This window comes from Rhinichthys klamathensis, unplaced genomic scaffold (assembly GCF_029890125.1).
Source record: "Rhinichthys klamathensis goyatoka isolate OS25496 unplaced genomic scaffold, OSU_Roscu_1.1 h1tg000391l_1, whole genome shotgun sequence".
NCBI classification, from domain to species: Eukaryota; Metazoa; Chordata; class Actinopteri; order Cypriniformes; family Leuciscidae; genus Rhinichthys; species Rhinichthys klamathensis.
This window is the reverse complement of record NW_026606894.1, coordinates 2,741,184-2,755,561: the sequence shown is the minus strand read 5'-3', so window position 1 is coordinate 2,755,561 and position 14,378 is coordinate 2,741,184. Positions and strand designations below refer to the sequence as shown.

At 38.5% G+C, this 14,378-nt stretch overlaps 1 protein-coding gene across 2 annotated transcripts in view; it reads left to right on the top strand.

Moving 5' to 3' along the window:
- Positions 1 to 14,378, top strand: part of LOC130069957 (segment polarity protein dishevelled homolog DVL-3) — a 46,454-nt gene that overhangs the window by 13,700 nt on the left and 18,376 nt on the right. For both annotated transcript variants that reach the window (XM_056234168.1, XM_056234167.1), the window contains exons 2-3: positions 4,456 to 4,525; positions 11,233 to 11,357. In XM_056234168.1, coding sequence (XP_056090143.1) covers positions 4,456 to 4,525; positions 11,233 to 11,357 — 195 coding nt within the window. The remainder of the gene's footprint in view (positions 1 to 4,455; positions 4,526 to 11,232; positions 11,358 to 14,378) is intronic.

Here is a 14,378-nt window from a genome sequence, read left to right as displayed (position 1 = left end):
AATGAGGTTCATTCTCATGTTACGCAGCACATTTGAGCTTCTGCAAGAACCAATAAGGTTCATTCTCATGTTACGCAGCACATTTGAGCTTCTGCAAGAACCAATGAGGTTCATTCTCATGTTACGCATCACGTTTGAGCTTCTGCAAGAACCAATGAGGTTCATTCTCATGTTACGCATCACGTTTGAGCTTCTGCAAGAACCAATGAGGTTCATTCTCGTGTTACGCAGCACATTTGAGCTTCTGCAAGAACCAATGAGGTTCATTCTCATGTTACGCATCACATTTGAGCTTCTGCAAGAACCAATGAGGTTCATTCTCATGTTACGCAGCACATTTGAGCTTCTGCAAGAACCAATGAGGTTCATTCTCGTGTTACGCATCACATTTGAGCTTCTGCAAGAACCAATGAGGTTCATTCTCATGTTACGCATCACGTTTGAGCTTCTGCAAGAACCAATGAGGTTCATTCTCGTGTTACGCATCACATTTGAGCTTCTGCAAGAACCAATGAGGTTCATTCTCATGTTACGCAGCACATTTGAGCTTCTGCAAGAACCAATGAGGTTCATTCTCGTGTTACGCATCTCATTTGAGCTTGTGCAAGAACCAATGAGGTTCATTCTCGTATTAGGCATCACATTTGAGCTTCTGCAAGAACCAATGAGGTTCATTCTCGTATTACGCATCACATTTGAGCTTCTGCAAGAACCAACGAGGTTCATTCTCGTGTTACGCAGCACGTTTGAGCTTCTGCAAGAACCAATGAGGTTCATTCTCGTGTTACGCATCACATTTGAGCTTCTGCAAGAACCAATGAGGTTCATTCTCGTGTTACGCATCACGTTTGAGCTTCTGCAAGAACCAACGAGGTTCATTCTCGTGTTACGCAGCACGTTTGAGCTTCTGCAAGAACCAATGAGGTTCATTCTCGTGTTACGCATCACATTTGAGCTTCAGCAAGAACCAATGAGGTTCATTCTCGTGTTACGCAGCACGTTTGAGCTTCTGCAAGAACCAATGAGGTTCATTCTCGTGTTACGCAGCACGTTTGAGCTTCTGCAAGAACCAATGAGATTCATTCCCGTGTTACGCATCACGTTTGAGCTTCAGCAAGAACCAATGAGGTTCATTCTCGTGTTACGCATCACGTTTGAGCTTCAGCAAGAACCAATGAGATTCATTCTCGTGTCACGCATCACGTTTGAGCTTCAGCAAGAACCAACGAGGTTCATTCTCGTGTTACGCATCACGTTTGAGCTTCAGCAAGAACCAATGAGGTTCATTCTCGTGTTACGCATCACGTTTGAGCTTCAGCAAGGACCAATAAGGTTCATTCTCGTGTTACGCAGCACGTTTGAGTTACAGCAAGAACCAATGAGGTTTCATTCTCGTGTTACGCATCACATTTGAGCTTCTGCAAGAACCAATGAGGTTCATTCTCGTGTTACGCATCACATTTGAGCTTCTGCAAGAACCAATGAGGTTCATTCTCGTGTTACGCATCACGTTTGAGCTTCAGCAAGAACCAATGAGGTTCATTCTCGTGTTACGCATCATATTTGAGCTTCAGCAAGGACCAATGAGGTTCATTCTCGTGTTACGCATCACATTTGAGCTTCTGCAAGAACCAATGAGGTTCATTCTCGTGTTACGCAGCGTGTTTGAGCTTCTGCAAGAACCAATGAGGTTCATTCTCGTGTTACGCATCACGTTTGAGCTTCAGCAAGAACCAATGAGGTTCATTCTCGTGTTACGCAGCATGTTTGAGCTTCTGCAAGAACCAATGAGGTTCATTCTCGTGTTACGCAGCATGTTTGAGCTTCTGCAAGAACCAATGAGGTTCATTCTCGTGTTACGCAGCGTGTTTGAGCTTCTGTAAGAACCAATGAGGTTCATTCTCGTGTTACACAGCATGTTTGAGCTTTAGCAAGAACCAATGAGGTTCATTCTCGTGTTACGCAGCGTGTTTGAGCTTCTGCAAGAACCAATGAGGTTTATTCTCGTGTTACGCAGCGTGTTTGAGCTTCAGCAAGAACCAATGAGGTTCATTCTCCTGTTACACAGCGTGTTTGAGCTTCTGTAAGAACCAATGAGGTTCATTCTCGTGTTACGCAGCGTGTTTGAGCTTCAGCAAGAACCAATGAGGTTCATTCTCGTGTTACAGAGCGTGTTTGAGCTTCAGCAAGAACCAATGAGGTTCATTCTCGTGTTACGCAGCATGTTTGAGCTTCAGCAAGAACCAATGAGGTTCATTCTCGTGTTACGCAGCGTGTTTGAGCTTCAGCAAGAACCAATTAGGTTCATTCTCGTGTTACGCAGCATGTTTGAGCTTCAGCAAGAACCAATGAGGTTCATTCTCGTGTTACGCAGCATGTTTGAGCTTCAGCAAGAACCAATGAGGTTCATTCTCGTGTTACGCAGCGTGTTTGAGCTTCAGCAAGAACCAATGAGGTTCATTCTCGTGTTACGCAGCGTGTTTGAGCTTCAGCAAGAACCAATGAGGTTCATTCTCGTGTTACGCAGCATGTTTGAGCTTCAGCAAGAACCAATGAGGTTCATTCTCGTGTTAGGCAGCGTGTTTGAGCTTCTGCAAGAACCAATGAGGTTCATTCTCGTGTTACGCAGCGTGTTTGAGCTTCAGCAAGAACCAATGAGGTTCATTCTCGTGTTACGCAGCACATTTGAGCTTCAGCAAGAACCAGCAATGAGGTTCATTTTGTGGCAAAAAACATGTAAATAGCTTGTCCTTTTTATCCTATTGTTTAGTATATTTATTTGCTTGGTCAGTGTCATTGTGGGTTTTGGTTCTTTGGTTGTTGTAGGCTTTAATGTCCTTAGAAATAACTGAAATCATTTGGCAAAGTGATATGGACATGTAATGCGGTCAAGACATGCCTGGAACTATTTTAGCCATGTATTGTGTTTCCCTGAAAATAATTAGAATGTTCGTCAACCAATCAGTTTCAAGCATTCAACAGCCCCGTAATATAAAGTGCAACAGTGCCCGCCCCCTTTTTGAGTGGCACTGGTTCCAGAAGTATTTTTTAATTCACTTTTTTTTCATAGGGATTTTAAAATAGTCTTTGTTAAAGAGAACCAAACCAATCAGCTATGAGGTGAATCACAACACTCCAAACTTTGATTTTAAGCAATAAAGTTATTGAAAATCAGACAAAAAGGCAAAGGACTGTGACCTTAAAGGGACAATGTGTACTTTTTTAGGTATTTTATTATCTAAAATAATTTTTTTTATTCATATGTCCTCAATGGTGTACCACACCTCTGCCAATTATCTGACTTATCCTTGTAAACGAAGAATTTATCATCTTTATATACATGGGACGGGTAGGTCCACGGAGGCTTCCATGTAGTTCCGCCATCTTGAAAAACTATAATAGGAGAGAGGGACAAAAAGTACTAGGCCGACGCGTTTCCACAACGCGTTTTCACAACGCGTTTTCAGCCTGCGTCACGTAACTGAAAGCAGCAGAAACGGAGGAGCAGAGCAGTGAGAGGCGCTTGTCACAAGTTTAAAAGGCTGCATTGCACTGTTATTTTTAATGGCGGACCATACATATGCCGAGCCACAGGAGAAGAAATCCTCGTCGCCAAAAAAGTCCAAAATAGAACGTAAAAGGAAACAAGATTACAAAAAACAAGAGACGACATCCTGTCATGGCTTTTTGGTACATAACGGCTACCGTAGATGCAACACGCATTTGAAAAAGAGAGCATTGTGGAGAGCACAATTCGTTTGAATGCAAAATACAATTTCACCACTAGATGGGAGAAAATCCTACACAATGTCCCTTTAACGGTTTTATTGAGTGTATAAAAACAATATATTTTAAGTTTATTGCAAAATATGCATATATATATACAAACATTTTAGTATTTTGAGAGCCTATAGGGAGATCGATTGCATCATTCGCAGTGCTTCATGGGAGTGGGCGGAGCTAAAGATCTATTTTGAAGAATGTTTTTTTTTTTTACTCTCAATTTGGTGAAATGTAGTTTTTTACCACGAATTCTGCTGTCAAACACGATTATTTTAAGAATAAGTTAAAATTTATTATTTATTTATTATTTATCAACAGAAGAAAATACCATCGATTACCAACCTTGTAGCTTACAGTAGAGCTGTCTTTAAACGTTTATAAGTTATCGTTCAAAATAAAATCGTAATCGTTTTCCAAACCCGATCGTTGCACACTATAGCAACTGAGAGGCAGAACATTCACATTTTCTTCAGTCTAGTTTCTTTGTGTATCTGTGTTTTGCATTTGATCTCGAACAAAACCATAGAATTGTTTTAACTGATTAAGCAGAATTAAATTAAAGAGGCAACTGACAACTGCTTTCGTGTATAGTTTGAGTGAAAATCATGTTTTAATCATCTGTTACTCTGGTGAAACTTTCAACAGACCTGTCGTTTCATTATGTCTCTTCAGGGTGGTGAAGGAAGAGATTTCTGATGACAACGCCAAGCTACCGTGTTTCAACGGACGTGTTGTGTCATGGGTGAGTTACAGACTGTATAGACCTTCCTCATCTCAATTCTCCTGCTTGAGTTTCATTAACCTCAGAATGAAACAGGGCCGTCCATCTCGATGTTGGCGGTACAGGTTTGATTAGAAGGCCCAGGTGTGAGGGAAGTGTGTGAGTCTCTGAACACGGGAGCTTGGAGATCGGTCAGTCAAGCGTGAGTGTGTGTTTGGATGCGTTAAATTGACCGCGAGTGTTTAGTGGTTAGCAAACATCTGCTCCTCCTCTGTCTGTCCCAGAGACACAGGAGAGAATATTAAGCGAGCTAATGGTATTTTCTCGCCCTTGAAGCCCACTGCTGGAAGGAGATGCTACTCGAAGGGTCTTTCCCTGTGAAAGTCAGCGATTGATTTAATGAAGGGCTTTTATCGTTCCACATGGCAGTTGGCAAAGCTTTCTTTTGATGGTCAATTCAAGGGCTGCGTTTAAGTCCAGTTTTTTTATGCCCTTCCCTTGCTAACTTCGCTCCGTTTCGTTCACTCGGATGTACGTCATTGCTTATGTTGCACGAGTGCCCACTTTTCCTTATTATTTTGTTTTATGCACCATTCTATACGCCTGTATGTATGCTTGGCCTGTTAAAAAAATAAATATAAACTAATATTAAAATATTTATATTAAATATTAAAAAATACACAAACGAAAATGATAAAAACAGTCAGCGTACGGTACCTACAACAAGGATTAAATGCGGTTAAATGTCAAAATAATACTAATATCATACACTAGAGTTGTGTGGGTAAATTAAGTGCAATCTGCTGTGACGCCACAGTCATGGTGCATTGTGGTTTATGGTTCTGTCAGAAGTGTACATGTTGAATAGACTCACTTCCTTGGTCAAAATCGAGGGGTCAAGGGTCTGTCCAAATAAACTTCCCTCGTGCTGGACGCTAATACAACGGACTAACTAACACATTCATAGCAAAGTACATAACCACTTCAACTGTTGGCATTCATGTATTTATTGACATCTCTGAGACACCAAACTGTTCCTATGGTTGTTACAATGTCAGTCATCCCATCACGAGTGACTCTTGTATTCCAAACACAGCGATAATTTAGGGGATTTAGTCTCGCATTTAAATGCACCCGTCTCTTCCAACGTGGCGTTTGTGAATGATTCATCAGTGTATGTTATTCCATAGCTGTGCTGATCCAGAACATCCTTTTCGAATGAAATCAAGTCCCACTCTACACTTATGGGCAATGATGGTTCCACAAAGAACCTTTAACATCCATGGAATTTGCCAAAGGTTCTTCAGGTTATTGAAATATTCTTCACATTAAGATGGTTCGCTACAACCCCCCCCCCACCCCACTCCCTTCTGGAACCTTTATTTTTAAGACTATAAAGTTTTCAGTTGGACTTAGAAAACCTAGAAATATACACCTGCACACACACTGGCACTGACTCATACTTGGGAGCACAATTTCAGTGCACTTGCATTCCACTGTATAAACTACAGCTGAATGCACATGTAAATAAAAAAACACACTTACACATTCCCTATTATTTTTATTCTATAGTCAGTCAGACTCACACCACCTCCCTCTGATTGACTTTTTTCCAAACACACACACATACACACACACACCCTGTTTTTTTTTTTCAGCCAAGAGAAACAAACAATTCCTCATGTGGATTGAAGCACACACACACACACACACACACACAAAGCTTCTACATAGCCAGATCCCTGTCTCTCAAATCTCCCTTTCCACGGAGAAACACAAGGTGTGCTCTTTATCGCTGCTTTACTCCCTGCCATCTTCTGATGCACTTTTCCAACGCGGCGTCCAGGAGAGACAGAAACCTGGAGCTGGGGAAATATGTGCGTCTTTTTACTGCCCCCGTTTCAGATTCACACCAGGAGCTTTCCCATGCAGAGCTGAGCCTGTGGAAGCTTTGGGCTGGGAGGGACTTGGCTCTGTCCGTCAAAACTTGCAGGCATGGAAAGAGATATAAAAGTGTGATGGAGCGAGGAACATCTAGTGGTCAGAGCGGTACTGCACCACTTTCAGCACCTGGTAGTGCATATCAGCTGTTTATTTATTGCTGTAAAACATAAAATTTGATTTAATATTTGGCATCCATCAGTTCGAATTAGAACCAGTGTCATTCCATTTGAGTCTGCCAACAGGAAGTTCCATAATATAATAAACTTTGCTGCCAAAAAAACTAATTTATTGTGCTAGATCAGTGATTGAGGACCCCTTGATTAAGGGTTGGGATAAGGTGATATTTGCTTTTGTCCCACTTAAGCTCCTTACATGTAAGTAAATATATATATATATATATATATATATAAAGATATATATATAATCAGTTCTACAAGATCTTTAGACTAGCCTGGGCCTCATTTTTGTCCTTCATAGAAAAACATACATTTAAGATTTATGTATTTGAATTGCAAATACAATTTCATTCCATTTAGATTACATAAACTAATAAACTTAATGTTATGCATATTTGTCAGTCATACATAAATGAAACGGGTAAGATTTCTGCACTCGTCATGGCTTAGTTTATTAACTAATAGTTTGCATTTATTCCAATTGCTTAGAATCAGCATACATCTGCTCATTGTTAAAACAATGAAATGCATTCAATTAAGAAGTATGAACATGGTTCAAATATGGCTAGCTGTAAAACAAGCAATATTCAATTAGTTAAAATGAGATTGAATCAAATTAGATATATTGATGATAAATGTGTGACCCTGGATCACAAAACAAGTCATGTCGCACGGGTATATTTGTGGCAATAGCCAACAATACATTGTATGGGTCAAAATAATCGATTTTTCTTTTATGCCAAAAATCATTAGGCTATTAAGTAAAGATCATGTTCCATGAAGATATTTAGTAAATTTTCTACCATAAATATATAAAACGTTTATTTTTGTGAGTGAATGCAGCACAATGGTGAACATAAATGGACAACTTTGAAGACGATTTTCTCAATGTTTCGATTTTTTTGAACCCTCAGTTTTCAGATTTTTGTAGATAGTTGTGTAGGATAGATAGTTGTATCTCGGATAAATATTGTCCTATCCTAACAAACCATACATCAATGGAAAGCTTATTTTTTTCTAGCTTTCAGATGGTGTATAAATCTCATGTTCAAAAAATGACCCATGTGACTGGTTTTGTGGTCCAGGGTCACATATATAAACCTGGTTATTGTCTATTTAAAGGGGTCCTATTATACTTTTCCACTTTTCAACTTTAGTTAGTGTGTAATGTTGCTGTTTGAGCTTAAAAACTCTGCAAGGTTACAAAGCTCAAAGTCCACTCCATAGAGAGATATTTAATTCAACAGAATCCTCTTTTGAAGAACTACAACGAACGGCAAGTTTGTACTACAACATGATTTTTCCGTGCTTTATAAAGTCACAATGTTCCTCATTTAAATAATCCCCGCCCACAGAATACGCAGAAAAGCGGACGAGGCCAGGATGAGCTGCTATGTCAAAGAGACGCTGTTTTTTCCACAACTCATTTGTTTGACCTTCCTAAGGCTGACAAACTTAGAATGGGTCAAATTTATTTTAAACACTGTACCTGAACATTATAATCCCAATGTTTATCTGTGCGCTGCACATTATGCGAAGAACAGCTTCCAGAGCCACACAAAAGCTTCTCCAGTTTCCACTTTGTCGGGACTGTTGTTTGTGCAATGACAACTTGTAAGTATGTCGTATTATTTGTAGTTGCGTTTTCTATTGACAGTTCTAATTATACGTTTTATGTTGTTGATACGCTCACCTGCTAGCCAACATTAGTGTTGATATAGTGCTGTTTACTATAGCTTTTGTAAGCTCTCGCTTTTGTAAGGCTGTTCACTGCCCCTTAGAAAAAAATTAACCATGTTTTTGTGATCGATTACTGTTTATATAACCATAGTTTTCCGACAAATATCATGATTAAATGATGGATAACATCGTACCTTTTATGTACAAGAAAAACATACCACTCAGAAATGTCCTGTAAAATCTATGCATGAAATCCGTTCTGAATGCTCCTCTTGTTCGTTAACATTGTCAGGGTCTGAATCGGGTTTGAAATTGCCGCCATCCTTTATATTTACACTAGAGCAGAACTCGTTGTTATGGAGGGGCGGGACATTTCCCAAATACACGCTAAACGCTGCCAATCACCACACACTGGGCCAGCTAACCAATCACAGCACATTTCGTATTTCGGAAGGAGGGGCTTAATCGAAACCGGAACTAAAGCATGCGTTCGGGCTAGAGTGGGGACAGAGGAGCTGTAATAATGGAAAATATGTGGAAAATAATGTGTGTTTTGAACAATCAAGCATGAAAGCATATTCTAGTACACCCCAAAAACAAAAGCAAGACTTCGGAAAAGGGCATAATAGGACCCCTTTAAAACACATTTAGTTTATTAGTACTATTACAGAAATCTTACTTGTTTCAATTATGTATGACTGACATGTCTTGAGCCCAAAAAAACAGTTTGCTCAAACTTGCCAGGGTAGGAAGTGAAACCGGGTTCATGCAACAGGCGTCTTGTATCTTGTTTATTCTTCGTCACTTTTATTTGTGGGTTAATCTACACTAGTTTGTGGGTTAAGCTACACTACACAGCCCATTTGTGACAGGGAAGTTATTCTGTGTGTTTCTGTTTTCTTAAAGCACAATGTCTTCTTCCATGTTGGTTGTGATTGAATTATCTAAGTGAAGTCACAGGGTGAGCGAAAAACACTCCTGAAATATCCCATGTATAACAAGAAGATTCAATCAGATTTAGGGTGGTGTTGGGACTCCAATGCAGCTCATTGTGGTCTCACAAGAGGCTCTCTGTTTGTCCAACAGGATGTGAATGCTCTCTTTCCAAGAGACTCTTAATGATCATTACTACAGGGTTCATGGCATTCTGAATCATTTATTACCCTCCTAAACTATGACATGCCTGCTTTAAAACATGGAGAAAACTAAGCAGGCAATACACTTTTACATTTCAGGTTAAATACAAGTTCAGCTCTATCAACACGTTTACAGTAATTGTACAAACGCAATTTTCAAAGTATAGCCACAAAACTTAAAGGGGTCATATAATGCCATTTTTGTACAAGCTAGTATGATTCGTTAGGGTCTAAATTAAAAGTTTGTAATATACTTTAATAAAAAATTCTCATTAGTATTGTAAGAAAACACTTATTTTACTTGGTCAAAAACAGCTCTGTTTTCAGCACGCCGTTTCAGTGCATATGACTTTAAATGATAATGAGCTTTGCTCACCCCGCCTCTCTGTTCTGTGCGTACACCATTTGTAACACAATAACCATGTTCAGTATAAACGTTAGATTATGAATTATATTGAGAACATCATAGAAAACATGCCGTAATGTACCCTGAGTGTAAACCTTAGACGCATTCATTGTGAAGCGTGCAGCTAGCGATTTGCAAAGATTAATATTAATATAAAGTTTAATAAAACGTTACACTCACTTCAGTTGTTCTAGAGGTTCAGCAGGAACACGAATAGCTGGTACCGATCCTTTTTTCATGAGCAGCTTCTTAGCAAAACCAGGTTTATACTGACCCTCGTTTATAAAGCAGTCTGGTGTGTGAAATTATTCGTGCAAACATGAGAGCATTGACGTTGCTCGTGGGGAATATTCCCTTCGAAAACAAACTCAGCCACTGTGTCTTCAGCGGTTCGGATTTAGGAACATTAAAATGACTGCTGTGTTCGTTATTACACCCAAGAACAGAACACCACAATCGCTTAGACGCCATTCTGCTCATAGACAGTGCTCCAGCATATCAACAATGAGCGCGCCGGTCCGCGCAGACTATGATTGACACGCTGGCTCGCGAGCGAGGGCGGGTCTGTGTTGAAACGCTGCTGTCAATCAACACTCGTGGGAGGGGCGTGCGAGCTTGTGACGTCACAAAATCGAACGGCTTGATTTGAGGCAGAGGAAAACATATAAGGAGATTAAAACAAAAACACTGGATGGATTTTTATCATTTTATGATGGTTGTGTACAGACCAGTGCCAACACACATTTCAGTACAATCAACTTGTAAAAGTGCATGTACCATTATATGACCCCTTTAAATATCATACTCTACCATTCAAAAGTTGGTGGTCAGTGATGTCTTTTTATTTTTTGGAAAGAAATGAATAGTTTAATTCTTATTATTAAATTGATTAAAAGTGACAGTGTATATGTCATATGTATATCATGTTTCGTATTTCCATATTTTTTTTAGAAATCATAAAAATGCTATTCATCAAAGAATCCTTAAACAAATGTATCACGGTTTCTACAGAAATATGCAGCACAACTGATTTCTAAATTGATATTAATAAGAAATGTTTCTAGAGCAGCAAATCAGCATATTAGAAGAATGACTGGAGTAATGATGCTGAAAATTCAGCTTTGATTACAGGAATAAATTACATTTTAAACTATATTCCGATAGAAAACCGTTATTTTAAAATGTAATAATATTAATGTTTTTACTGTATTTTTGATCAAATAAAGAAGCCTTGGTGAGTTGAAGAGATCTAAAAATCTTACCAACCCCAAACTTTTAAGTGGTATTGTATACTGGTAAGTTAGCATGAGACATGAGGCATATCAACCCTGTCACAGATGCTGTAGATAAGCTAATTTTATCATCTCTCTCTGTGTCTCTGTACAGCTGGTGTCTGCAGACGGCTCTCATGGTTCTGACGGAGGATCTGTGTGTGCAGACACTCCGGCCGATCTGCCGCCCCCTCTGGAGAGGACAGGAGGCATCGGAGACTCCAGACCCCCTTCCTTCCAGTCAGTAACCCTACAGCTGTTTGTGTGTATGTGTGTATGTGTGTGTGTGTGTGTGTGTGTGTGTGTGTGTGTGTCTATTAGCTTGTTCACCGACAGACCAAACTAACGCAGATTCAATTGATATTAGTAGTGATGCACCAAAATGATTTTTGTACTGCAATTGAAATTTTCATTTAGCTAAAAAATAAAACAAAAATTTATATTTATTTCATAATTTATGTAATAATCAATTAATGAATCAAAAATGCCAACATGCAAATATTGTTTACATTGTATACAGGCATTTAAATTTCACACAAGGCATTTTTTATATCAACTTTTCAATGATATAATTGTTTAAGTTTCTATTCCAATTCGTTGTTGAAATATTAACATTTAAACAGTAGCTATAATAAAAATTCTATAATAAAAAAATAAAACTATAATAAAAATCTGTCATGACAGATTTACTCACTTCCATTAAAAAATTAAGACATTACTAGCAGGTAAAGTAAAAATGTAATGAATTTGTGAAATAGCCTAGTACATATATATTATCAAAATGCTCCTCTATGTAATCTGGAAGATGTCAATGCTAAAACGATACATCGTGCAGCCCTACATGCGAAGTAGACAGTGATTTAAAGGGGTCATATAATGCCATTTTTGTACAAGCTAATATGATTCTTTAGGGTCTAAATTAAAAATTTGTAATATACTTTAATTACAAATTCTCATTAGTATTGTCAGAAAACACTTATTTTACCTGGTCAAAAACAGCTCTGTTATCAGCACGCCGTTTCAGTGCATATGACTTTAAATGATAATGAGCTTTGCTCACTCCGCCCCTCTGTTCTGTGTGTACACCGTTTGTAACACAATAACCATAACGCGTTGTTCATTATAAACGGGGGATTATTAATTATATTGAGAACGTCGTACATAGAAAACATGCCGTAATGTACCCTGAGTGTAAACCTTAGACGCATTCATCGTGAAGCGTGCAAGTGATTTGCAAAGATTAATATAAATATTAATATAAGGTTAATAAAACGTTTCACTCACTTCAGTTCTTCTGAAGGTTCAGCAGGAACACGAATAGCTGGTACCGATCCTTTATTCATGAGCAGCTTCTTAGCAAATCCAGCTTTATACTGACCCTCGTTTATAAAGCAGTCTGGTGAGAAATGATTCGCGCAAACATGAGCATTGACGTTGCTCGTTGGGAATATTCCCTTTGAAAACAAAACTCAGCCACTGCGTCTTCAGCGGTTCGGATTTAGGAACATTAAAATGACTGTGTTCGTTATTACACCCAAGAACAGAACACACAATCGCTTAGACGCCATTCTGCTCATAGACAGTGCTCCAGCATATCAACAATGACCGCGCCGGTCCGCGCAGACTATGATTGACACGCTGGCTCACGAGCAAGGGCGGGTCTGTGTTGAAACGCTCCTGTCAATCAACACTCGTGGGAGGGGCTTCCGACCGTGTGACGTCACATGGTCGAACGGCTTGATTTGAGACGGGAAAACATAAGGAGATTAAATAAAAAACACTGGATGGATTTTTATCATTATGTGATGGTTGTGTACAGACCAGTGCCAACACACATTTCAGTACAATCAACTTGTAAAAGTGCATGCACCATTATATGACCCCTTTCAAGACAAGAAAATATGACGAGTAATGATTATAGACCCCAGTGTGTTGTGTGCCTCAAAATATTAGAATTAATAATTCCTATAGTGTTTTTCGAGAGACTGAGACTGTCTTTATGGGTGCATGTACTGTAGGTGAAGGGCTTGAAAATATTTATCTCTCCAAAAGGGCGGCAGAAAAAATGTCGGAACCACTGCTAAATATTGTGTGTGATTTTATCAGATAGACACTCACTGGAGGTGGTTAGGGACCGGAAGTGCTCGGTGTTGACTTGCTCTCATTATCCTTCAGTCTCAAAGGCACCAGTTTCCTCTAATGTGGGCTAATCAGAGCCCTAACCCAGAGAGCGCTAGCACGTCAATATCTTTAATGACATCTGCCTGATCACAAGAGGTGTGTTAAGAGGAGCTGTGCGAGGAGTCTCAGAGCTGTGCGTTTTTACATTTTCCAATAATCCGAGCAGCCCATTACTAGTGAATCTAATCAACCCTGCAGACCCTTAGAAAGACACGCTCATCAATTTAGATTGATGTTTTTCCTACAAAGGCATCGACTGCTTTAAGTGCTTGTTTTGTTAGGGATGTGGAAGTGGTTAAGAAAGAGAAAGACGTGGATTATTAGGGCTGCACAACTAATCGAATTGTGTTATGGCCTTTATTAAACTGCAAAAGGCTATAGTTTAATTAAATAAATTAAATTGCCAAAGCTCAAAGTGGATGAGTAGCATTTTTTCCTTTAAGGGTGCATTATGATTCATTGTTACAGTCTTTTCACACTTGGTCTCAGAGTTGTTCATATTTTTCAATGTAAATTATGTATTTTTAAAAAATGTGATTGCAGATAATATAATAACTTAAAGTAGTACACTTGCATGACTGTTTCTTAATACACTTAATTAGACTTAAGTGTGTTAAGTAACTTAAAAAGTGGACTAATATAAAATTAAAAGTTTAACTTTAAAGTAGAGTTTAGTTGTTTTAACTAACAAACTAAAGTACATGTAAAGCACTTGATTATTACGTGTTATTCAGGATTACGTTTAAAGTGAATATTTTTTAAATGTAATAAATTGCAACTTCGTCATTTCAAATATAATTACAAATATATTGAATTAAATATACATGGCATACAAGTGTCAGTAGAAATTATATTAAAGTATATTTTAGTTGCCATAAATGCTTCAGCAGTGCACTTACTAACCCTAACCATAAATATAAAAATGTACGTAAGTCAAAAACACTCTTTAGGTTCAGCTAATTGAACTTTTAAATATAATACATTTTCATTTAATTGTAAATAACATGTAACAAATAACAGATATATTATCTGTTTGATTTCAAAGGTGCATTTGGTTCATGGCTTTATTCTTGAATTTTT